Below are 24,385 nucleotides of genomic sequence, written 5' to 3'. Positions count from 1 at the left end.
GCATTATTGTATTACTGTACTTACACTCTGTGTAAATATGTGACGTGAAACAACCAACTTTTCAAGGCCTTTATAAAAAGATGGATCAGTGCATTAATTCTCAGCCTGTTTTTGTCAAAGTGATCAATGTGATGGTGGACCCAGACGGGACTCTAGACGCCCTGGCCAACCTCGGCCTTACCAGCCCCACCACCCCAACCAAGCCCTTAACAGCCAAAACAACTTCCACCTCTGCCACCAGCCCTGGGTCTGCGCCCCAAGCCAAAGAATCACTTCCTGAGGTCTTACCTGGGCCTGGAGGATCATCAGCAAGGGTTCAGGCTTCCTCTGCCAACACAGAGGCGCTTTCACGAGACCCCAATGTAGGATTAGGGTTAGCAGGAGTCGGAGGGCTGCCATTCAACCGCATGCGGCCCAGCGGAGAGGAGGCCATAGCACAGAAGTAAATAGAAGTTGAAATAAGATGCAGCCTTGATTGGAGTGCTGTTGGCTGTTGTTAAACAAGCAGGTGTAAAAACATTTCAACTGTTTCCATTCTGCTCAGTCTACCAGTCCAGAATTATGGGTATGATATAAAAGTACCTTGAAGTGTCATCAGACTCTGCCAGGAATTAAGCACTTCATATGACCACTCACAATGTTAAACCCCAACATCATGGAACTCTCTTAGCCAATACAGAAATGGACTGAGTTATTTACTTTACAAGTTTCTCAACTCTGAACTCTTCATGCTCACTTGCCCACCTGACTTCCTGATGGACCTGGCTGCTCTCTCAGTGGACAGATCTCTTAGCTTGTACAGTCTCCTTCAGTCTCCACTTGCCTTCTCCACGTGTCTGGACCCTACCTACACTAAGGACTTGCCTTATAACATATCCTAATAGTAGCAGCTCCCGCCCCCCTTCAGATAATATTGTACTTTAATAAGACTTTATTAAAGTACCTTTCAGACAAACAGAAAGCATTGTAAGAAAACACTTGCAAAATAGGATCTATTTACACTATTGTATAATGCAACACAACACCATGATCTATAAAATAATATTTCAGCGGCCTTAAGTAACAGACATGCTTTGTATGACTGAAACTGTTCACAAATCAGACAGAAGTTGCAGAAGTTTGAGATAATCCACAACTCTAACCGTCCACTGAAGCATCTCTAAAACTATTCTGTTGAGAAGGATATTTTAGTGCCTCCTCCTTTCCCCTGTATGTTTTATACTTTCCCTTCCTCTATCTTCCTGTAGTGTTACACAAAGTGTGTAACTCGAGTAGCATGTACAGGACAGAGCTGAGAGCTTTGCCTCCTGAATATTGGTGTCTGTGTTGATTGTACTAATGCTGAGTCTTAGTTTGATTTCCCTATAGTAAGAGCATTCTGGAAACCAATGATCATTGTCACTCAAAAGAATCACTTACCAAAGTTAACCAGATTAATGATACTGTCATTTTCAAACCGTCGAGCTATGTTGAAATTCATCTGTTTTGCTAAATATTCTGAATCTGTATTTCAGCAGTTTGTTTTATACATCTCACCATTTTCTGCAGTTTTCTCTGAATGTCAAACGCCCCTTTTCCATCAAAAAATCCAAGATTTCACCTTTTTATTTATTATAATGAAACACTAGTTAAATCTTTGCGGTCAGTTTTTGGCACATGGGAGTTGTTGCCCTTAGCTTTTAGCAGTACATGCACTCAAGTGTCCTAACTGTATGATTTCCAATTAGATTTATTTCTTCCTTTTTCTTTTTCCTGTCGCAGATGCTGTGACATATTCCTAACCAGCAATGAAAAAATAAATCTTGGTTTTAAGCTAAATATTTAATAGTATTTAGATACTGGTTTTGTAGATATTGCAGACCATGATTTTTTTAATGCTTTAAGTCACCTGACAAAACATTCTTTTTATGTTTTTGACCCAACCCGTTTTCAGCTTGCTTAATCACTAAACCTAAACATTGAACATATGCAGCCGTTTGTTGTAGTTGATATCTAAAGAAATAGGCAACTTTCAATGAGGCCTTTGCACTTCAAGTTTGTTAATTCGAAATTAACACATCTTTGAAAAGAAAATGCTTGTTATATGGCCTCATATCAGTGTATATACTGTAGGTGAATTGTTCTATTCCCACCAATGAGGAGAAAATCCAGCGTACTGGAACTGTGGAATTGCAGAGACAGAAGACTTTTACCACTTTTTTTAAATTGACTTTGCTGCCTTTCTTGTTCTTTTGGGCTCTTATGAGGACTAACGGGTTTCTCAGTCTCTCTTCATCTTGTAGTCTGTGCTCTAGAGTAAGGCAGTATATTAGAACTTAGAAACTTTTACAATTGTGAATTTAGCTACCAGAATTCATGTTCATTTCCTTCCCTCTCTACTGTACTGTACAATGTTTTTCAATGCCTCGAAGTGCCCATTTTGACAATAGAAAGGCATTGATGAAAAGAAAAGTAAAATATGTTTAAAAATCTCTTTTTTGCACATCAGATTGTGGTGTTTTTTCATACAGAAGTGACAAAGCAGTGAAAGGCTGCATCAAATGTCAAATAGCTTGACAATGAATGATATTAATTTACCTGATATCAGAAGTGACTGCCTTGACTCTCTGGAACTGTTCTGTCTGTAAAAACAAAGCCTCTAATCACCTTTTTTTCCTTCTCCCTGTGTTTTTCAAAGTGAAGTTAGGGGACTGTGAATGCTAGGTACGTTTATTTTTGGAATTCTACATGTCATCCGATCAGTGTTCTTTTTTTTGTTATTTTTGTAAAGAAAAAATAAAACCATTTTATTTATTTTTTTGTTTAATATTTTGTGGATGTTTCATGTATTTTATATTTGTTCCAACTACCTGCATTGTTTCTTACTGATATTAAAAGAGAGCCATTCACTTGTTTGTGTTTTCATTAAGATCCACTAACATGAACAAGAGTGTTTTCAGACTTCTATTTGAATATTAAAAACTTTTGACAACAAACCTACACTTTTTCATTTTGAAACTGGATGGCATATCACTTGGCAGGTACATTTTCCAATTCCAATTTAGATACAATAAGGTGGGGGTTCTAGGTGCTCTAGGTCATAATTCATGTCTGAAAAAGCAAATGACTTGGCTTCCCCTTGTGTTGCCTGAGCTATAAATATATATAAGAAAACCATGGAAGTTATACTCAAGCTGCAGTTTCAGGTATTTACTGATACCATTTTTCCCCACAACAATAACTGCAAACCATTTCTGTGTTTCACTCTTAGGGAACATTAAGTACTTCTGATCAAAATAATACTAAACATCAACACTGTAGGGTTGTCTTGATAGAGGTGGGAATCGCAGGGTAACTCACGATTCAACACAATTTGCAACATGCAGTTTACAATAATGATTATATCACAATAATGCCGGCAATTCTGCGATGATTAATAGATTCTCAATAGTTGACTGACTAAATATAAATTGCCCCATATAAGTTGAAGTGTGTGATGGATGTTTTTATTCACTGTGATTTGGTGTCAGTTTCAACTCTAATCACACTTCATCTCTTAACTTCTTTTTACTGCTCTCCAACATGATCACACTGTCAACTTCTTTCACCAATTAACTTTTGTTCACACTACCCTGTTCATGTCATAAGCACCACGGGGGTGAGTCATGAATTGGTGACGCAGTCAGCTAAACTTCCAGGGAAATCTAGATTGCTGTATCAATTTTTGTCCCACCCTTACTTCATATTCCAAGAAAGATTCACCCCGGTAAAATGAATTTTGATAAATACAACCAAGACTTAATATTGTTGTGAAGTGCATTTTATTCTCACTGATGTATGTTCAGGTTTTGTTTGACTCTTATATCACATGACAAACAGTTGTAGTCGACACTGATGGCAAGACGGTCTGTGCTAGTTGATGAAGGTTAACCAGGGGGCCATTCCATACTGCGTCCACCCAAGACGTGGATGTGGATGTGGTAGACCGACTGGCCTCCATCAGGTCCATCATTGATGACAATCCTGTAGCCTTTAGCAAGGCCCGCATCCTGAGCACACTTCTTTGCGACTATCATCAAGTGGCCCAACAACTAAGAGACAAAGAAAACAAATGAATGCATGCATAAGCAAAAGCTTACAATGCAGTATTCAAGATATCTTAACTGTCCAGACAAGAATTAAGTTGGCTGTTAAGAGTTCCCTCTAGTGGTCACGGACAGAAAGGTGAACAAATCTCTCAAAGTGGATACATTTACAGTCTGTAAAAAAAAAATCTATCACAGAAATTCATAGTCATACTTACTGCAGCATCACATTCCTCTGCTTCCGACAACCTCACAATCGGCTTTTTAGGAACCACCAGGATGTGAGTGGGAGCTTGAGGTGAAATGTCAGGGAAAGCTACACACTGGAAAAACAACACAACAATGATGAAGAAGAATTAATCCTGTGCAAACAACAACTACTGGGTTACAGGTTTGCAATGAGTGGAAAACACACCTATATCATGAAATGCAGAGAATCCTTCCTACATTTATATTGTGACTTCCACTGAAGTTGTTTGTGTGGGTTCAATTTGTTTTACTGCATTTTGGGATGTTTTTGCTTTGTTGTCTCTCTCATTGACTATACGCATAATAAAGATATATGCAATAGTTTCAACAAGAAATCTGGAAGTGAGTCTCATTTCAAGCTGATGTTGGCAATCACTGACACTGTACAGAGTCAGACTAATAGTATGTAGTATATAATAGTAGTGTAATAATAGTATGTTTAACTCTTGATGTTACATTTCGTCTTATCTCAAAGATACCAAACTGTACAATGCCTTGTTCAAAAAAGTGTAGGAACTTAAGGTTATATCACCCATAGTTTATCACATGTGGAAGGGAGTTCAGAAAGGTAAAAAAACCACAACACAACAGAGTCAGAACCAATGGGATTCTAGTACCTTTTCAAATGACTTTGTGCCATGACATCTTACAAATTTACAACATAATAACTGATGTTTGTTCACATTAAACATCAGAGTAACTTTTGACAATCGGAGGCTCTTCCTTATTTGGTTGGCACAGGTTCATAAACATCTGAGGTTAATGACTGTGATCATTGCTTTTTGAACACAAAGCAGTCCGGCCTGTTTGACTGCCGAATTGTCAGGTTAAAACTTCTGACTGGGATTCATTCGTCTTCAGCACTGTAGGAGCTGTATAGATAATTTCCGATTTCATCAAAAAAAAAAAAAAATACAGAAACAATAACTCACAACATGTAACTATTGGCTAAATATTTAAGGGCTCATGCTAAATTTGGCCAAGTGAGCCTTGTCATAACCTCGGCGGAAAGCCAAATATCTAGCTGCAGTACTATCTGCAACAGCATATTGCATTAAAATTGGCATGATGACCAAGTTTTAAAACAGAAAGAAAGAATATCCTGGATGAGGACCTTGCAGTTTCAAAGATCAAACTTCATACTGATTGTTAGATTTTAATGCCAACAGTTTGAGAGCAAGCTATTTGTATAATAGTTTGTTTTTTTATGTTTGTTAAACGACCTCCCAATAATAATCGCACCATCATACCAGCAGAATTTACAGCACAGCTGCAGCTCATGCAGAGCTAGCTCGGAGCTAACTTTTGGGTTAAACGTCACGCTGCCCAGGCATGGTGCACCCAAAGAGTTAATGAATGAAAGCATTTCACGCATACCTGATCATCTTCGTAGAGAAGTTGGACAGGGATTTCTTTACGTATTATTTTCCCAAATATTGTGTCTCCACCCGGCTGGGCTACCTGCGCTTTTTTCGTTTCATCAGCCATGTTGGCGCAGATGAGCAGCAGCCTGTCAGCGCCGCTTTTGGTACTGTAAGAAAATGCAGCGAACGCTCATTGGCTGATCTAGCGCGTCATTCGTGTCTTCGCTGATTGGTCGCTCGTCATCGGAACTTCCTCCAATTCCGGAAAAGAGCTGAAGAATTCAACATGGGTACACGTTTGAAGGTGAGGTTATGATATTGTTTTTATTAGAGAAAAATGGCATAATAACATCGTGTTTACTATTCGTGCCCTGTGTTGTTTTTATTAGTATAAATACGGCGCAGTAGCTGAAGCTGAATGTCTTTTATAAATGCAGGTCCTTAGCGTGTTTAAAAAGCTGCACAGAACCAGGCTGGCTGTGTTCAACCATGATGACAGATCACTGACAGGTGAGTTATATACATGTTTTTATTCCAATTTCGGGTTATAGTCTTGTTTGACGATGTTTACCAACCAGCCCCTATCAATCATAAAGTATCTTCAGGCTCTGCACCATCAATCCATCTATTTCCTCCTACACAGCTGCAAGATTAAAGATCAATGAGGAGTTCCGGAAAAACAAAAATGAACCTTCAGAAGAAAACATCCAGAAGGTAAAGTGAATGGTCATCAGAAAGTGATGTGATTTGTTTATATTGTATCATAGGCTATAAATAATACTTATCATAATTAGTATTATAATACATACAATGTACAGACTGTTACATATATATATATGTGTGTGTATGGCCCTTTAGTAGTAATAATAATAATGTAAAAAGTCTTGTATGCTTAGCCCATGGACATAAGAATTGCAAGAATTGGATTCAAGGATTACAATAATATGACTACAATTTTTGGAAGTCAAGGTGCCCATACAAAGTACTTGATTCCTTCATCACATTGTGTTTCAAATCCAATTAAGTATTTCCTAATTGTTTCTTCTTGAGTAACAAACCTACTCAATAATGGCTATAGTGCACTCACAGAGAAATTTACAAATTTAAAGCTCTATTGCCAGATGCTGCTTCCCTCCCCTCTGCCCCCACGAACACTGGACGTTGAAACCCCCTCCCGTTTGCCACCAAGAACTCTGGACTAATAACTCTGAAGCTAACTTTTCAAAAGTGCACTCAGTTTACTGCACATTGCACATATTGCACAAGTTTACTTTTTCTTTCAATTTTGTTTTAATTTACTTACCATTTTGTACCTTTTGCACAATTTAGAATTTATTACTGTAAATATTATTTATCTTATTTTTACCTCATTTTATTTTATCTATTTTACCTTATCTTATTTTACCTTATTTTGGTTGTATTGCACCGCGGGACGGAGACAAACGAAATTTCGATTCCACTGTATGTCTGGCATATATTGAAATTGACAATAAATTTGACTTTGACTTTGATTCTAATTATTATAAAATGAAATGTTTTTTAAAAAGTGGCGTCAACGTATGGAAGTTTTTTTTTACATGCTAGTGCCTGTTACAGTCCGTCTTATATACTCTTTGTTTCACAGATGATTAAAATGGGCTCGGATGTGGAAATTGTTCTTCGAGAATCCGTGTTACAAATGGAACACCTTGGGGAAAATACACTCTGTATGTTGTTATTTTTTATTCTAATTTTATGTGGAAAAATACAAGAAAGTAACAAATGTGTTCAAAGGAAATCTTCACCTCTGTCTGTTTTTTCACTTTAAATGAATAATTATTCCTATGATATGTACTCACTTCTCTCTTTCTCATACAGTGCTACGACCCAGAGAGAGCCTACTACTAGAAAATGTACCCTACTGTGACCAGCCCAGGAAAAAGTCATGACGGATCAACCAACAACTTTGACATCAAGAAGGACTTACAATCAACTATAAACATCTATTTGCATTTAAAAATACTTCTCCTCAATAGCATTTTACGATTTTCATGATCTGCAGAAAGAAGGCCTTATTTAAGATCATCACTGCATGGATTTCAGCTGTTCTGTCGTTAGAATTCTAAATTCTAAATGGAATATTTGTGTACAGTATTTATCAAAAGAAAAAGTTTTTTTTCTCATATTTGAGTGGTAGATGTTTTAACTATATGGAAGATACTTTGACGCCACATAAAATGTTAAAAGTGTGTCCAAGTGTGTCATTTTTTGATGATTGATTAAACCACAAAAAAAAGAGATGTGATGGTAGTTGGACCTTTAAAGACCACCACAAATTTTCAATAAAAGTCTCAGAAAATGCATAGTTGCAATAGCCATCACTGTCAGCTTTAATCACTAATGCCTAGTTCAGAATTGAAAATTGCGTCCTTGAGCGTTAATTGTCGGTAACTAAGTTGAGAAATTTTAGGGAGTGCAAAAAGTATACTCCTATAATAAAAAAATGCCTGTATTTTTATGTATGTTTATAATACATCAAATAGTTGAATAAAAACCAGAGATTGTCAGGAATCTATGTCAAATTTGTGAGCATAAAGTTTGAATTATATCATTTAACATTTATTTATTTGTATTTAATCCAATTAACTATTGTCATGACTTTTATAAAACTTAAACTAAACTTTGTAATTCCCATTGAGGTGAAAGCGTTGATTCTTGCATTTACAACTTACAGCCAACAAAGGAAATACATTTCCCACAATGCCAACGAAGACACATTTTATTACATCATCATATTGCGACCGCTGTTACTCTGGCAACGCTTCAAACGGCAAGTTTTAGCCATTAAGCTAACGGAGCTATTTGCACTTCTTTCTGGAAAACGAATGTAAATGTCGAAAATAAGGTGAGGGTCAATTTATTTTTGAAAACATTACACACTTTTACTATTTCAAAGTCGATAAAGGTTGTCTTTCTTGTGTTTTGTCCTGTATTTGTCAGCTCAGACACGCTGTGGGAGTTGGCTGCGGCGGAGGCTGGAGGTCGGGATGAGGATGGAGGAGAGCCGGTCAGCGAGAGGACTTTGTTTCTTATGGGGAGCAAGGCTGGGGTGTGTTTCCTGTCGTGCCAGACTATAGCCTTGAGTTAAAAGTTACATACATAATTCATTGCTTAGTTATTAAGCTTACCTTTGATTTCTTTTTTTTAGGGTAAAACGTCAATTCTCCTCAGATGTCTCGACAGGTCAGTTTGGTTTACGTATACAAATATTTTACCTCTACAATTAACAATTCAACCTATGATGATAAACCTAAACACCTGCTAGTGACTCTCTTCTAATTCAGAATTCAGGCTACTGTAACCGAGACAGTACTTCTAAAGCAAAAGTAAACATGCCCATTATTATTATTTAGCTTTCAGAAGCTTTCAGAAGCGTGTCATAGTTTTGGACAGAGAACAGAGATAATAATAATAATAATAATAATAATAATAATAAATGTTATTTATAAGCGCCTTTCAGGACACACAAGGACACTGTACAACAATCAACATTTTTAAAAACAGCATACAATAAAGAAATGGAATTGTGGACAGTGTAATTACAGTTAAAATGTTAGAGTGAGTAGGCGATCTTGAACAGATGGGTTTTGAGTCTGGATTTGAAGATGGGGAGAGAGTCAATATTGCGAATGTCCGGTGGCAGAGAGTTCCAGAGCTGGGGAGCAGAGCAGCTGAAACCTCTGCCCCCCATGGTGCTGAGGCGGGCAAAGGGCACGGTGAGGTGGATGGAGGAGGAGGATCTGAGGGAGCGGGCTGAAGTGGCGATGTGAAGGAGGTCAGACAGATATCGGGGGGGCAAGGTTGTGGATGGCCTTCAAGGTGTACAGGAGGAGTTTGAAGATGATTGACATCATTGAGATGATGACGATACACAAAATGACACAAGAGAAAGCCACAGTTGCTGAAAATGACAGCAGTTTAAGGTTGAAAGCAAAGAAAGCTTGTCAAGAGATAATGTTGTGACTGAACAATTGTACTTTTGATTTATCCTCCAGGGACGAACCGTCCAAGCCGACTCTGGCACTAGAGTACACTTTTGGTAGACGGGCCAGAGGACACAACACAGTAAGGAAACTCCTGGACGCATCTTTTGCAGAATTGCATTAAGACCAATAATCCCATGAAATGTGACCACATGACTAATTATAATGCTCCTTTGTAGTAAAATAAAGAGAGGTATACATTTTTTTATAACATGTTTTATACAACAGCTTAATCTGTGTAATTTGTGAGGAAAAGGCTGGTTTTCTCTCTTCCAGCCTAAAGATATAGCCCATCTGTGGGAGCTGGGAGGAGGGATCTCTTTGTCAGACCTAGTCCAGATCCCCATCACTACTGTCAGCATCAGGTGGGACACTTACTCACATTCCAGAGGTCTTGTTTTGTCTGTCACTGTTCATTTCACGGCTCTAACTTATTTTTGAGCGAGTCCTTCTTTTATGTTGACATTGTTTTGTGTTTATATTTATGTTTGAAATGAATTTGATATGATCAGCTGAAACCATACCAGTAATGGAAGGGTGTTTTCAATGTTTGAGTCTTATTTCTGTAGCAACTGCTTCTTCTATGTGTCCTGCCAGTGGAAATAGTCTGTCCCATCTTCTCCTAGGTCTCTCTCTGTTATCCTCATTCTTGACTTGTCTAAACCCAATGCACTGTGGGGAACAATGGAGAGGCTCCTGCAGGCAGCACAAGCTCAGTTGGAGAAAGTCACGTCTCAGGCACAACAAGGGCAGAAGAGCAAACCTGGTGCCAAACACCAGACATCTGTTCACTCAGCGGCACGTGTCTTACCGAAAGACTTCCCTGTAAGACCTCAGCTCATTACATGCATCTATGAAGAATGAATTGTCTTAGGCTATTACCATTATAAAGCAATTGTAAATATATTATTAGAACCATTATGTTAGGTGTATATTTTTTGATTAAATATTTGTTTTATAGAATAAAGAGCATTCAAGTCTTTGTCTAGTACAGATGAAAGATGGCACGTATATCGTAAGCTAACTGTGACTCTGTTAACAGGACAGAGAGCTGATCAGTCCCTTTCCTTCTCCTCTGCTCATCATTGGCAGCAAATATGACCTCTTTCAGGTAAAACACCTGCACAAACCTGTATGTAACATATTAGCAAATGAACTTTTTAGGCGGTGGATGTAGTTTGTTAAATTATATTCACAATATAATTGGTTATCTTGCCAATTATCTTAAATACTATTTTCAATTATTACTTGTGTTGTACATTTTGAGGAAGATTGTTTTGTCTCCATGTGTGTTGTAGGAATTCGACTCTGACAAGAGGAAAGTGGTCAGTAAAACACTGCGTTTTATAGCCCACTATTATGCAGCTTCTCTTATTGTAAGTGTGCAATTACCAGATATTCTTTTGAATGCATTCATTCTAACGACTGCTGATGTTCAGTTTTTATTTACATAATTTTTATTCTTTTCCTGTACCTTTTTTTTTTATCAGTTCACAAGCATCAAGTCGGAGAGCCTAATGTTAAAGACTAAGGGCTTCTTTTCTCACCTGGCTTTTGGTCTAGACAGAGGGTAAGGAGGATAACACTTAGGATAACACAAATAATTGAAGACATGGACTGGAGTAGATTTTCTTACATTTTTACATTATTAGTGATCACTTATACTTGTTTTCTTAATGTCGTCTTCAGGAAAACTTTGTCCAGTGACCCCGCTAAGCCTCTCATCATTCCAGCCGGCTCAGATTCCTTCAGCCAAATAGGTAAGCACAGCACCACTCTGTGGCCAAAAACCATAATGCATTTAACCGGAATTAAAGTGCTTTTACTAGGTTGAGTTGAAAGATGCACATACTGTATGATTTAGAGTTACAGAGGCATGGAAATGTTGTGATATTGTGTGAAAGTAACGCTTCTATTGTGTTAGGATCGCCTCCCACTACTGATGTGGACATTACATCTCTTCATGCTAAAAACCCAAAGGACCTCTGGAAGAAAGTCTATGAGCGTGTTTTCCCACAAGAGGTAGTTGAATCATTGATGGCACCTTTCTCTTTGTTAGTAACATATTGTGTATCTGATGTGTAAGAAAATTAAAACCCTGAAATTGGACATTCACAACCTTACAAAATGACTTTGTATTTACATAATTTGCTAAATTTCTTCTTAACAATGCACATGTTTTCCCTTATTGGGAGCTATTTTAAATACATTTCTGTCCATTAACTGACTTTGTATTTGCAGAATACCAGTGAGCAGAGGGAGCTGAAGGATCCAGCCAAAGACCCACGTTACAGTGAGCCTCAGATTGATGCCATGAGAGCCCAGAAAGACCAGGTAACACTTCTAAACAAATCACTTGTGTTGTATTACTCAATTAATTTCATGCCAAATCAAATCAAATCCTTCCTGGCATCAGTCAGAGGAAGTGATGCGTTCTTTGCACATGTACTTGCCTGAATCCGTCTGTCTGCAGCTGATCTTGTACACTACTGCTCCTCTCAATAATTTCTCATGTGTGCACATGTATGCTCAAGGACCTTTAGTAGTTTTGATGATTGTTCAGTTGACACAAGACTTGGTTGATTATAGTCTATGGTAATAATCCCCTTAAAATCTGCACAATATAATATGAAAAAATCCCTGTTTCGGTTATTCTTCCATCTTCATTATAAGGGAGCTGGTGAGGTACAATTGAGTTGTATTCACCTCCCCTTTGTTTTGAAAGTGTGAGGAAGGTAGGGAGGGTCCCCTTCCTGTTGGAATTATTATTAAGTACATTATTATTTTATTTTATATACAGTATATGTTATGAATATCTTATGTTGGTTTAATGATGACACTTGCAAACATGAATTGAATTAGTTGTTTGCCCTTCTGCTGCCCAATAAAATTTACAGTTTGTTAATGATTTTATGTGACATGAGTCTTCTGAACTCTCCTTCACACCTGTCTTTAACAAGGGTAATGACCCAGAGTAACCCTTTCCCTTTCATAAACCTGTGTTTACTTGTACGACTGTTTACAGGCTGTAATATAATATACTGTAATATAGTCTGTGCTCATAACCTCAGAGATTAGACACACCTCTCAGACATACCCAGGTGCCACTCTGGCACTTGAACTGCAGTAACCTGCTCGAGTCACGAGTCTGTTATCACTGACTCAGTCTCACCTGATGCTGGTCATTGGACATCACAACGTTTTATTGTTGGAGTTAACCAATAAGAAGAGAAAGAGGGCAAAGGGTTTATTCCAACAGAGTATAGAGAATCATTTTGTGTGGGCTTTTTCACCTGTTAGGTAAGATAACATAGGGATATCATTCATGCAAACTGTACCACTTTCTCATATCTCCAACCCACATGCCAGTTTGTGCATCTGCCATTTTATTCAATACAGTGTAAGATATCAAACTCTAAAACCTATTTCCTTAATTGTGACTTTTTTGTCTGATAAAAAATAGTATAGCAAGAGGTGACATTCCTACTAGTGTACGATTTTGAGCTGCAGAGAAACAGCTTTGAACAGCCTCAACCTGAGTGAACCCTTGTGTCATGTGTTGTATATTCTGTGGGGTCTTTTTGCCTTTTTGAACCTTTTCCATGTGATTTCTCACATTGAGATCAGAGATCGTTTTTACAAGAGAGACCTGTCCCATATTAGCAATAGTGTGACACCATCGGGATGCATCATGTTATTTTAGCTTTACATTGTGATGTTCTAATCCTCTTTTTTCAGTTTTAATATATATTATTTCTGTTCTTGTGTAGCTGCCAAAAAAAAAACCCAGAAAAAAGTGTGTCCTATGGGGCTCAACAAAGGCTTATCTTACCTTTAACACAATTTGACCTTGATACGTTATATAAAGGGCGAAAAAGGGATATAAAATGCAGATATTTGAGTTACCCTTGCAAAGTAAGAATATATAATATAATCAATACTGCATTTAATCCAGAAACTACTCCATTCCTGTATAAATTGTTCTCCATTACATTAGACTGCAAGAAAGAATCTTCAAAATCCTTCACTGACTGGAGAAAAAATGATTGACATGATTTGATGGACTGCAGAGTTAATGTTAATGTGTTGCATGTTGCTGCTGTACATAATGCTGTCTGCATCGATGTTTGTCTGTCTGTTGAGAATACAACCTTGTTTAGATTACACCATTGTACTGTACAGAATGTCTAAGATGTCCCTTGTACTCAGTCACTGTAAATCATCAGATGTGTTTCTGTTTTTCAGGAGCTGGATCAGTACAAGAAGAACGCAGCTAAGTCATGGAAAGGGCTGGAACTGGAGACATGAGACACAATCATGTTCACACACAAACATCACTCGTAGTAATGCAACATTCTTGAATTCTTTATTTATTTTAGTTACTTTTTGCAATTCAAACCACTTGTACATCTTAAAGTATTATAAAGAACTGTATGCTCATGTAAAAATGTGTTTATTTAAAAAATAAACAATTGACATTACTTACTAAAATAGGAATCTCTTGTTTATTACAAATAACAATTTAAATATTTAAACAAAAAGGTAATTCTTTTCAAACACAGGTGACTGTTCAGTGCACAACAGTTATCACATCTTTTATTTTTAAATCAAACTTGCGATTTCCATTTTACATCTTCCACTCTGTGTAGACTTTTATATACAAGTAATTACTTTGACAGTGACACTAGTGCAAATATTAAATCCAAGCAGAAACTTGAATACTTAAGATATTCAGGACCTCAAGATCAATTTGTGCTGCCTGTAACTGTTATTGTCAAATCAGCAGTAAGTTCATTTACACGTTTTTTTTTTTACTATAGCTACTAACCTGATGGATTAATGTGCATAACTGAATCCCAGTCAATGGTTTAACACTGCTGTATGCACAACGCCCACCCGGTGGGGTGATTTTTTTAAGGAACTCTCCAACAGCAGCCCTTTGTTCTTGCAGCACTTATTTAAATTATTAAAATAATTCTATGACACTTTCAGGTAAGTGCTGAGACAAAATAATGTTTGAATGTTGAAGATCCTGTCCAGCACAGTCACAGAGATTTAGTATACCTCGTCTGCTCTGAATAACATCATACTGTAAAACTGTACTTTAAATCTTGTTAAGATGTGCAGAACAAAACCCTGGTTTAGTCTCCAGCTTTAAAATGATACCATCTCCCACATGTTTTTCTCAGATTTTTAGTGACGCACGAGCATGTCTCTGATCTTGAAGCTGACCATGCCGAGCAGCAGCAGTGCAGGGAGGAAGGAGTAGAGGAGAACAAAGTCTTGTGTGTATCGGGACAGAGCACCTGGATAGCCTTCATCAATGATCTGATCACCTTTAGTGATGAGACAAACTCCTGGTAAAGGGTTGAGACTATCTGCAAAAACACACCAGATAGAAAGAGTGAACAGTTGTCTGGTTTTACAGACACAGCTTAAGTTTATATAACAGCCTGTACAGTGTGTCCATCCTGCCAAGTGTCCTTGAACACTGAACTCATACCTGAAGTGATCATTAATGAGAGCATCAGCAGAATGATAAATGAATACAAGTCAGGTTGGTAATAAAAGCATATATTGAATCTTTGTCTGTAATTCTGTTCTGTTTTGTCTTCACTGTTTTTGTATTGTTGTTTCTGGGTATTTGTCTTTGTACCTTTCTTTTACTGTATTTAATATTTATTTAATGTCCTGTCGTTCAGCACTTTTTAAAACTTAAAGTACTTTAATTGTCACATCAAAACACTTCGTAGTAATTAAAGTTCTACCACAAATAGCTCTCATGTTAAAAATGTAACAGGGCACACATACAGTTTGTGGGCTGTAAATTCAACTTTTAGACGTGTACATTATTGTAATTATGGGTCCCTTTTCATTCTCAGGTTATGTTAACACACTGAGGATAGTCCAATGGTAAGAACGTCTTACTGCATGTGAAGTTGAGTCCATGGAACTCAGTGACTATAAGGAGCTCACAGCTGTACTTCTGGAAGGTCAGGTAGCTGAGCCACTGAAAGACAACAGGCATCTGCAGGGTGCTCCTGTTCACAGGGAGAGGAGATACAGGTGTGTAATCAGAATCACAGGTCTGGAAAGTTAGCAGTGACTAAAATAATAGCTTTTTTTATTTTTATCAATGAAAGTGATTGCCTCACCTTAGGAAGCCAGATCCAACCAAAATCCCTGCAATATTGAGAAGAGCCACTCCAGTGTTGACCATGTTAGGGTCATGGACCACTCCCATTAGCACCACAGTCAGCATTTCACCTGACATAAATAACAAAAACATACACATTTATAAAACTAAAAGCCACAAAATGTGAGAACATGACATCAAAAGTATCTGTAGAAAGTAGAAGACATTTTTAAAACACTAAATAATACAAAAGAATAGGCCAGCCCCAATTTTGATCTTGATCTGTTGAGTGTGGATACCATTTTGCTTTGGAAAAATAAATATATTTTTTCCCTTAATCTCATCCACTCACCTACAATATGTGGCACCAGGACTACGGCAGTGAAACACAGGAAACGCAAAGTGTCAGGGTGCATCCCTACCGTCCTGAGAGGAACGGATGCAGAACAAAAATTAAAAAGACAAAAAAAAAAAGTATGGAATATGTAATCCATTGGTAGTTGCTTTTCCATTGCCTCAAAATGAAAACATACACTTACTACCCACCAGTAAAGGAAGGAGGAGAAAATGACAACACTGAGGATGCTGAAGGGCAGGATGTGGAAGATGTAAGCCAAGAACATTTGCCATTTAGTGTACAGGCCATCCTGACTCTCCTGATCACCGATGGCTCGCAACGCTGGGACTGAGCGAGAGAAGGAGAGAGCGGATAATGTGGTGAGTGGGAAGGACAAATGTAATACAGAAAGCCCATGAGGGTCTTTAATAAATTCAGCAAATGAATATGTTCGAAATTTAGGGAGAAACACCCCATTTTTTTTGTTTTTAAACACTTCATCTTTAAAACAGGAATAACAATGGGAAATCTTGACTTTGACTACAGATGCATCGATAAAATTAACACTTATTTTTGCTGAATCCTATCACTTAAACCACTCCAATGAAAACCAAAGCTATCCACGAGTAAAGCTCAAAACTGGCCTTTTGACATCACTTGAAGTTTCAGAGTTTTAGAGCCACTTGACTCTAATCCAGACTCCTCAGTAAACCTGTCTCTTGGAGCAAACTGCTGCTTGCCGTTGTATCCTATCAGTCTTTATCCTTGAGATTCAAGGTCAGTGTGATATCCCCAATCACTACCTCTGGCTGTTTGGATGCTTATAGGTGGCTTTTAATTACCTTTTAACTCTAGTGTGACTCCTGCTCAGCCCAGTGTTCTATCACATCTCTTATCACCAGTATCTGTGACAGCCTGAGCCCTGAGGCTAAAAGTTTAGATTGAACTGATAGCTGAGGAAGACACTGAAGTGATAATCATCCCATACTGCCAAGTTCCTTCATGTAATTTTCCACAACATCTTATGACACATTACTCATGTAGCACATAAATGCTGTGATAGTTTTACTTGTTGTCATTTTTAAAGAATTTAACCTCAATTTCAACAAGTTACAATCAATACAAAATATATCCCAGAAAACAACTGTAACATCTTAATGTGAATGATAGAAATCCCATAAAAAACAACCTTTAAAATAACCTAGGAGCAGCAGTATAAAATATTATACATTATGCCTACATTAATAGATGATAACACCCTGATCCTCGTAGTTCATAAAGCAATTATATTATTTCTATGTAAGACACTTAAATAGAGTTTTATTTGCAGTGGTCCTCGTAGGGTCAGAGAGCATTTGTTTAACTTTCTCTGTTTTTGTATTTGTCTAACTTAGTGTATATCTTAGGTTATCATACGTTACAGCAGCTGCTATAAATACTGACCATAAACCCGTTTAACACATAGAGACACAAATACATGAACACACTGACAGTACAGATAGTGAAGGTACTGTAGGTCTGCAGGTAAAAGGTCACTTGAGTTCACTGTTAAGTAAAAGTCACAACCACTTGTAGCTCTCTAACAACTGTGCTTATTCAAAGCAAATGTAAAAAATATATATATATCTATGTCATCTTTATGTAATTACTATTGAACACAAAGCTGTTCTAGTCAAATATTTTGTGAATATTGACATTTGTCAGCATTTCTGTAATTATAACCTAATACTTCTACTTTGGTTTAAGTCACAACATCCTTACAACAACACATCATCTTTAAATCTGACCTTAGAGAGGAGCTGAGTATTAAAAGTCTATTCAGACACTCTCGTCACGAGAAAACCAGGGCTAGACTTTACACATTTTTGCTAACGGGAACAAAAATACTGCAGACAGCAGACCCCTTTCACCTACTGAACAAGAGATAAGCCAGCTTACACAGCGGAGATAACGCCATTTCAAACATGCTGTTTAACAAAGATAATAAATCACTTTAACTCAGATGATAGACCACACGCACTTCAGAAATTCCCTGAAGTCATTGTGTCCACATCATCTAGATATTTATTGGGTGAGGTTATCAGATCCATGCAGTTGTGTAGAATACTTTGGTTTTCAGGTTATTCTGTCATACAACCGCTTAATGGGGATACTTATTTTATCAGTTAATGCTTTCATGCATTATTATGAATGTGTCACGTTTAAGTCAAATTGTTGGAAATATCAAAAACCTGGTTTAAATGCAGGATTTCCTTCTGTGTGCAGATCTATGCATGGTGATGGTAAAACTCACACAGAGCTACAGCGTTCAGCATGCCAGTGTAGGGCGAAGCTCCAACGCTCTGATAGATGATGCCAATGCGGTCCTGCACAGCACCCTTGCTGACGTCTTCATCTAAACGTGTCACGAAGAAGGCCACAAAGAGGCCGTAGATTAAGTTCTGGGACAGACGCATCAGAACACCCATCCTGTCTCTGGACAGGTTTCTTGCTGTTCGCCTACACACAAAGCACAAATGGAAATACATGTAAGCAAACACATAGGCGTACGGAACCTAAAGTACGTAGCCCATTAATAAATCAACACAAGAAAGATTGTCAAGAAAAGATGAGTGATTTTTCTTAAATACAAGTAGGATCATTTTGTAGATTGTAGGAGACCACAACGTTTATGAGAATACATGTATGATATTAGGAGTCAGTTATCGTAAAAGATCATTTCTACACAATGGGACTTCAGTCTGGCCCCCACTGACCTTAGCAGAACTTCCAGTTTGGCTGCACCACTGGGTGACTCTTTGCTCTTAAAGGGGATGGCTGGCTTGTCCACCACTTGCAGGCTTTGCTCCATTTTTTTCAGCATGCCCTGGTAGATGTCAGATTTCTGATACGATGAAGTGATCTCATGCATGCGATTGAAGGTGGCTGCCTCCCTTTCACTGTTGCGTGTGTCCACTGAGGTGAAGTCAACTGTTCAAACATCACGGCAGTTTGATTATACCTCAATTATCACATGCATATACTTCTCGATACACTCTTTTATTAAGCACAAAATGACAGCTGCAGTAGCCTACCATAGATGTCAAAGGGGTTGCAGTACTCTGGACACTCATATCCACAATGGCTGAAGAAATCAACCATCTCTTCTGGCTGCCCACAGAACACCAGCTCTCCACGACTCATTATGGCTATCCTGCTAAACACCTGAGACACACACACATGCACACCAGCTAATAGTTCAACGAAAACACATTATCCTCGGCAGTTCATTCAAAATGTTGATCTAGCGTTTCAAGTCTGATTGCAGCACTCACATGCCCTCTACAACTCTATATACACACTGAGTTATCTCTGATTTTCTCTCCTGCCCATAATTACATAGAAAAAGCAATCTGAATTCCAAAATGTAAGTGCCAATCTTCCTGTGCTTTCAGTAAAAATGCCTATATTTCCTCAAACTTTTCTCTGCAGCTCTGCAGGGAAACATTGCCCATGCAAACAAAGAGCAGATGATCTTGATTTGACCTACTAATTCTGCTGAAACCTCATATAAGCGCTATGTCAGAAAATGTATCCCTTTAATAACAATTGCATCTTAAAGGGATATCCTCTTGATCAGTATGCATGGGAGACACAATACACATGTGCATGTGGGAATTGTTTTGAGATAATCATTAAACTTTTCTTCAAATAAAGTTTTTTTTCACCCTTTTTTATTTTTCTTATAGTTTAGGTAAACCTACCCTGAAGAGTTCAGAGCGTGGTTGGTGGATGGTTACTATGACGATACGATTCCTCCTGGCCAGCTCTGCCAGCAGGACCACGATCTGATTGGCGGTCATGCTGTCCAGGCCGGTGGTCGGCTCGTCCAATAGGATCACCCCTGCAATGACATCATTACCGTCATGGAGGATTGTCACATGTCAAAACATTTGGAACAAAAGAAAGGTAGGACGAGAACTTTTTTCTCCTTTTGAGTTAAAAACTTTTAGACATACTTTCCAGAAAGTGGCACATGCAGGACTCTCAGCGGGGCCAACTTAACTTGTGAAGATAAGTGAGTTCTTTTTTTTTTAACTTAATTACTCTAATTAGGACAATTAAAAGATTGCCTCTTTGCATTATGAAAGCAGAGTGGAATTAGCAGATGGTTTAATTGTGAGATTAATTCATTTCCTGGTTGATTGGAGAGGCAGTGAATAGGAACTCCTCATTACTCTGTGTGAGACTGTGTGTGTGTGTGTGTGTGTGTGTGTGTGTGTGTGTGTGTGTGTGTGTGTGTGTGTGTGTGTGTGTGTGTGTGTGTGTCCATGGCCCCTTCTAATCCTGAATGAGGACTGAGACCCTTCATCCTCCCTGGGGGACATTAGACCCGATAAACCACACCTGGGACGAGCACAGGCCCACTCTCTCGCTCGCTCTCTCTCTCTCTCACACACACACACACACACACACACACACACACACACACACACACACACACACACACACACACACACACACACACACACACACACACACACACAGATGCAGGTCTCTATTCATTCCCTCTCTGGTGTGATAACCCAGACTTCCATTACTCTCCTCCATCCCTCCCTCCCACTGTCCTTCTCTCTCTCCTCTCTCACTTAGATCCTTTTGTTTTCAAGTGTGGACTTCGAAAACTCTTTGGGGAGAACTTTGACGAACTATCTCCTGTTCTTGGGATGGCACAGTCCTTTATTTATGTTTGATATGCAATCATTTATTAAACAAGGGGACATCTTTCTGATATCCCAACCTCCTTTATATGATCTGTATCCCATATATCCGAAAACTCAAATGAACCACCTCTAATGCTTCACTTTTTCTGCTCCATAATTTATTATCTCAGTTAAGATTTTAGCTGATAATGGCTTTTCATCCGGATTAACCTCATCAGCATGATTTAGGTTTGCAGCCTCCAGAAGTCTGATCTTTTTGATACACAGATAAATGTTTCTCTGCTGCAGAGGAACTTACTCGGGTCCTGAAGTAGCTGGCTGGCGATGGAAACTCTCCTCCTCTCACCCCCAGAGATCCCTGGGAAAACTCGTCCTCCGATGACACTGTGGGCCACATGGCTCAGACTCAGCTCAGCCATCACCGCTGACACCTGCACAGGAGCCAGAAGTCAAGGGTCAGGTGGCAAGAGAATTACTACAGTTCGCAAGTCAACTGACAATGGCTTCCTCCAGACTAGGCACTTTCTTAGTTTGATTAGTTGAACATGATAAGTAGCAGGAATGTTTTCAGACTTTTCAGACATTTCTGCTTCTTTAAATGTTTCTTAGTTTACATTTGCATTGGATCAAAAGACGATAAGACACCATCCCAATAGAAGAAAAAGCATTTCTTACATTTGATCAGTTTTTGGTTTATAAATTATGAAGATAGACAAATGATGTGTCAAGTGTCCTGAAAGCTGCTTGGGAGTTTTAAAATTTTGACCCTTTTTTGAAAAACACAAAAAATTTATAATTTGTGAACAACTCAATGAGTTGTTAGATATTAACTTGTGCAATATAATTATCTTGTTCTCACAAGTTATTATGTTGTTATCTAACTTGTGTGCGCAAGATTTCTTTTAACATTAGGGGCTCTGTACTAATGTGCTGACATCCCTTGTGATTCTTCATTTGTCCCCTCTTTAGTCTTTTCTTTAGCTGGGAGAAAATGTCAAGTTCCAGCCTGAGAAAACGAACAGAGAGAGCGGACTGGGCAGAAGAGGCTCTATCAAAAGTCACCTTCTTCTTGATGGCTTTGGCTGAGTGTTTCCGCAGGGCCAGCTGAGCTGTGTAGGTCAGAGTCTCCTCCACTGTCAGATAACTCAACAAGTTATCACTCTGGAAGAGACAAAGATGGGAGAAGGAAAAAATACTAAAGAAGAAACAAGCCAAGAAAAGGGCAAATATCGTGTGGATCTTTTATTATGTAGTGTACGTGTACTTATCGTACTTATTGTTAAAGCATTGAAGATAATCGACTTTGTAAGGCCTTTTCAGTACAATCTGCTCCTCAAGAATTAAATATGATCACATCCTAATATTTCTGGATTATCATTGATCAAGTTACTGTTCATACGTAACGGTGTGAAGGACAGGAGATGTGAGCTACACACTCTTAAGCAGAAAGATTTATCTACATTACTTTAGCTTGAAATCCTTGCACATTAGACATGCATCAATATCAGACACCAATACCACAATACGCTGCATATGTATGTGCAAACTAACTGTAACATACTTTTGCCTCACAAAATTTCAGTCACACACATGTGCACACAAACACAAATTCATTGCTTGAACCTGCTGAACCTGCTGCCTGCTTCAATTAACACGTTGGGCCTCCCAATCCCACTTCTCCTCAGTCTCTCATCTGAATGACTTTAATATCAGGAGCTCATATCACCTCCTCATCTCCAGCTTAGCAGGGGAAGTTAATGACGAGGCTTAGAGAGCAGAGGGGGTTGCTATCAGCTAGAATAGAGAGATGATTTGAAAAGGAAGCAAGGCCGGTTTTAAGCCAGTGTTTTTAATTCAGGCTTTGGATACACTTGAGCACCTCTCATTGAGAGATTAAGTATATGAGGAGGCCAGCAAGGGTCTTTAGTTAATTTCATCCAGAGGCCAGGGCACCCTTTTCAAGAGTTTCTTAAAAGTGGTGTGTTCATTGACTTTGCGGTTTGGTATTACTGGTGGGTGTACCACAGGCAACTTCAATACATACAAACACATGCATCTAATACTGTGGGACAAAGGTAAACTTGATGTCAGTGTGTGATGAGAACTAGGGCAAAGGGAAAGGTGCATGTGTGTGCATGAGGTATATCATGCAACACAATGGGGCCCAGTTTTAAACAGATTGCATTTCATTGCTGATGTCATGTTAAAACAAATGTCTTTGTTACCTGCAGCACATAGGAGAAGCAGTCCTGATACTCTTCTCTCTTCATCTTCCTGCCGTTAATGAAGACCTCACCCAACAATGTGCCAACATTTCCAATCCTCCCTGAGACGGCATCCAACAACGTGGTCTTACCTGAGCCTTTTCAATGCAAAGTAACACAGCAAAACATATGTAAATACATTAAAATAAAGAAAAATACAATGATTTATCTGTTCATAAACTTTAGAAGAATTTAGAGTCACAATCCTCAAAGTGACACAAAACTTAACCAGCTGAACAAATAACTTTTTTTTTTCATATTGTATACTCTCAAAAAATCAGACTCGTTTTAACATAACTGAAACTTAAATTGATTTTAAACACTTTGCTGTTTAAAACCTGCCAACCTGAATTTCCCAGTATGCCCATGATCTGCCCACTGTCTACATGGAAGGAGACATTATTCAGGATCTGACGAGTCCAGTGCTTCCTGTAGGAGGGTAAGTCCCACCATGGACCCACCCGCTCACTGAAACACAAACAAACACACATGCACCCTTACATATTTTGATATATATATATTTTCATATTACCAGAGTAGATTCCCTCCTCTCTGTAAGAGTGATCGTTTTTTGATATAAGTGAAAATATTTTATTTAAAAATAAAAGTTTGATTTGACCTAATAAAGACAATAGTTGCACGTTCCTGGGTGTTCTATGTTTGTTTTCCTTCTGTTTCATTGCAAATAGTAGTTCAACCACATAGAATTACATATAATTTGACCTAAAACTATATATATTTACACAGAATAACAGAACGTATATGTTGTTTTAATATCCTTTATTTAATTCTCAGAGTTTGTTTTTTACTTCTCTTTCAGTCATTCTCTTGTGCACTCTGTCTGTGTCCGCAGTATTTACTGTACCTGACCGTGTAGGAGACTTTGCTGACACTGAGACTGCAGGAAGGCTCTGATCGCTCCTCTCTAACGTCCTTGGAAACATCCCTCTTCTCCTCCGGCACAAACTTGAAGGACTCCCTCTCTTTGGTCCCGTTTGGCTCCGCTGTCTGCATGGAATATAATCTGTTCCTATCCCCAGCCATTTTTTATCCTCAAAACAACAACTGTATTAAGTCCGTCTCAAATCATTTCCACTCGACTCATAAACAACAAGTAAAACTCTGCAGTTCAGTCATCTAGCATGCCTAGACTTTGTTTCTCTGTGTACATTCCCTGTACGGAGCAGCAGTGCGAGAGCAGCTTGGAACCATAAACACACAGTGTTATGTTATCTCAGAGAACTTT

General features: G+C 38.3%; 5 protein-coding genes across 7 annotated transcripts in view; 3 read left to right on the top strand and 2 right to left on the bottom strand.

Moving 5' to 3' along the window:
• Nucleotides 1-2,888, top strand: part of cep170aa (centrosomal protein 170Aa) — a 39,453-nt gene extending 36,565 nt beyond the window's left edge. For both annotated transcript variants that reach the window (XM_065959304.1, XM_065959305.1), the window contains one exon: nucleotides 121-2,888. In XM_065959304.1, coding sequence (XP_065815376.1) covers nucleotides 121-446 — 326 coding nt within the window. In that variant the 3' untranslated portion in view covers nucleotides 447-2,888. The remainder of the gene's footprint in view (nucleotides 1-120) is intronic.
• Nucleotides 2,889-3,781: 893 nt separating this feature from the next.
• On the bottom strand, nucleotides 3,782-5,851 carry hint1 (histidine triad nucleotide binding protein 1). Its single transcript, XM_020650256.3, has 3 exons — nucleotides 5,691-5,851; nucleotides 4,283-4,387; nucleotides 3,782-4,070 (listed from the first exon to the last, which is right to left on the bottom strand). Exons 1-3 carry the CDS (start codon nucleotides 5,799-5,801, stop codon nucleotides 3,906-3,908), a joined length of 381 nt encoding a protein of 126 aa, XP_020505912.1. The 5' UTR covers nucleotides 5,802-5,851; the 3' UTR covers nucleotides 3,782-3,905.
• A 43-nt stretch (nucleotides 5,852-5,894) lies between these two features.
• On the top strand, nucleotides 5,895-8,017 carry lyrm7 (LYR motif containing 7). Its single transcript, XM_020650257.3, has 5 exons — nucleotides 5,895-5,981; nucleotides 6,115-6,187; nucleotides 6,321-6,391; nucleotides 7,302-7,383; nucleotides 7,535-8,017. Exons 1-5 carry the CDS (start codon nucleotides 5,964-5,966, stop codon nucleotides 7,603-7,605), a joined length of 315 nt encoding a protein of 104 aa, XP_020505913.2. The 5' UTR covers nucleotides 5,895-5,963; the 3' UTR covers nucleotides 7,606-8,017.
• A 397-nt stretch (nucleotides 8,018-8,414) lies between these two features.
• dync2li1 (dynein, cytoplasmic 2, light intermediate chain 1) lies at nucleotides 8,415-14,190 on the top strand. Of its 2 annotated transcripts, none has more exons than XM_020650244.3 (13): nucleotides 8,415-8,561; nucleotides 8,657-8,765; nucleotides 8,865-8,899; nucleotides 9,712-9,781; nucleotides 9,976-10,064; nucleotides 10,326-10,524; nucleotides 10,742-10,810; nucleotides 10,998-11,075; nucleotides 11,190-11,269; nucleotides 11,389-11,459; nucleotides 11,624-11,721; nucleotides 11,941-12,033; nucleotides 13,945-14,190. In XM_020650244.3, the coding sequence occupies exons 1-13, from the start codon at nucleotides 8,548-8,550 to the stop codon at nucleotides 14,005-14,007; spliced, it is 1,068 nt and encodes a 355-aa protein (XP_020505900.1). In that variant the 5' UTR covers nucleotides 8,415-8,547; the 3' UTR covers nucleotides 14,008-14,190. The 2 variants fall into 2 exon arrangements, with proteins under 2 accessions (XP_020505900.1, XP_029136306.1); XM_029280473.2 differs by having other exon boundaries at nucleotides 8,487-8,561; nucleotides 8,662-8,765.
• Nucleotides 14,050-24,353, bottom strand: abcg5 (ATP-binding cassette, sub-family G (WHITE), member 5). Its single transcript, XM_020650242.3, has 14 exons — nucleotides 24,005-24,353; nucleotides 23,486-23,607; nucleotides 23,101-23,237; nucleotides 21,938-22,036; nucleotides 21,174-21,306; nucleotides 19,916-20,055; nucleotides 19,247-19,376; nucleotides 18,929-19,142; nucleotides 18,466-18,671; nucleotides 16,382-16,520; nucleotides 16,188-16,261; nucleotides 15,855-15,966; nucleotides 15,628-15,740; nucleotides 14,050-15,077 (listed from the first exon to the last, which is right to left on the bottom strand). Exons 1-14 carry the CDS (start codon nucleotides 24,181-24,183, stop codon nucleotides 14,893-14,895), a joined length of 1,983 nt encoding a protein of 660 aa, XP_020505898.2. The 5' UTR covers nucleotides 24,184-24,353; the 3' UTR covers nucleotides 14,050-14,892.
• Nucleotides 24,354-24,385: the final 32 nt, after the last annotated feature.

Source organism: Labrus bergylta, chromosome 10, assembly GCF_963930695.1.
Source record: "Labrus bergylta chromosome 10, fLabBer1.1, whole genome shotgun sequence".
NCBI classification, from domain to species: Eukaryota; Metazoa; Chordata; class Actinopteri; order Labriformes; family Labridae; genus Labrus; species Labrus bergylta.
This window is presented reverse-complemented; position numbering and strand designations above follow the sequence as displayed.

Coding starts and splice junctions, on each gene's coding strand:
- hint1 (XM_020650256.3), bottom strand. CDS start 5,801: ATGGCTGATGAAACGAAAAAAGCGCAGGTAGCCCAGCCGGGTGGAGAC. Junction 4,388..5,690: donor TTCTCTACGAAGATGATCAG/GTATGCGTGAAA, acceptor TTGTTTTTCCAG/TGTGTAGCTTTCCCTGACAT. Junction 4,071..4,282: donor CAGAGGAATGTGATGCTGCA/GTAAGTATGACT, acceptor TTTGTCTCTTAG/TTGTTGGGCCACTTGATGAT.
- lyrm7 (XM_020650257.3), top strand. Junction 6,392..7,301: donor CAGAAGAAAACATCCAGAAG/GTAAAGTGAATG, acceptor TTTGTTTCACAG/ATGATTAAAATGGGCTCGGA. Junction 7,384..7,534: donor CCTTGGGGAAAATACACTCT/GTATGTTGTTAT, acceptor TTTCTCATACAG/TGCTACGACCCAGAGAGAGC.
- dync2li1 (XM_020650244.3), top strand. Junction 9,782..9,975: donor GGGCCAGAGGACACAACACA/GTAAGGAAACTC, acceptor TCTCTCTTCCAG/CCTAAAGATATAGCCCATCT. Junction 12,034..13,944: donor TGAGAGCCCAGAAAGACCAG/GTAACACTTCTA, acceptor TCTGTTTTTCAG/GAGCTGGATCAGTACAAGAA.
- abcg5 (XM_020650242.3), bottom strand. CDS start 24,183: ATGGCTGGGGATAGGAACAGATTATATTCCATGCAGACAGCGGAGCCA. Junction 18,672..18,928: donor AAACTGGAAGTTCTGCTAAG/GTCAGTGGGGGC, acceptor CTTTGTGTGTAG/GCGAACAGCAAGAAACCTGT. Junction 16,262..16,381: donor TTCTCCTCCTTCCTTTACTG/GTGGGTAGTAAG, acceptor CGTTCCTCTCAG/GACGGTAGGGATGCACCCTG.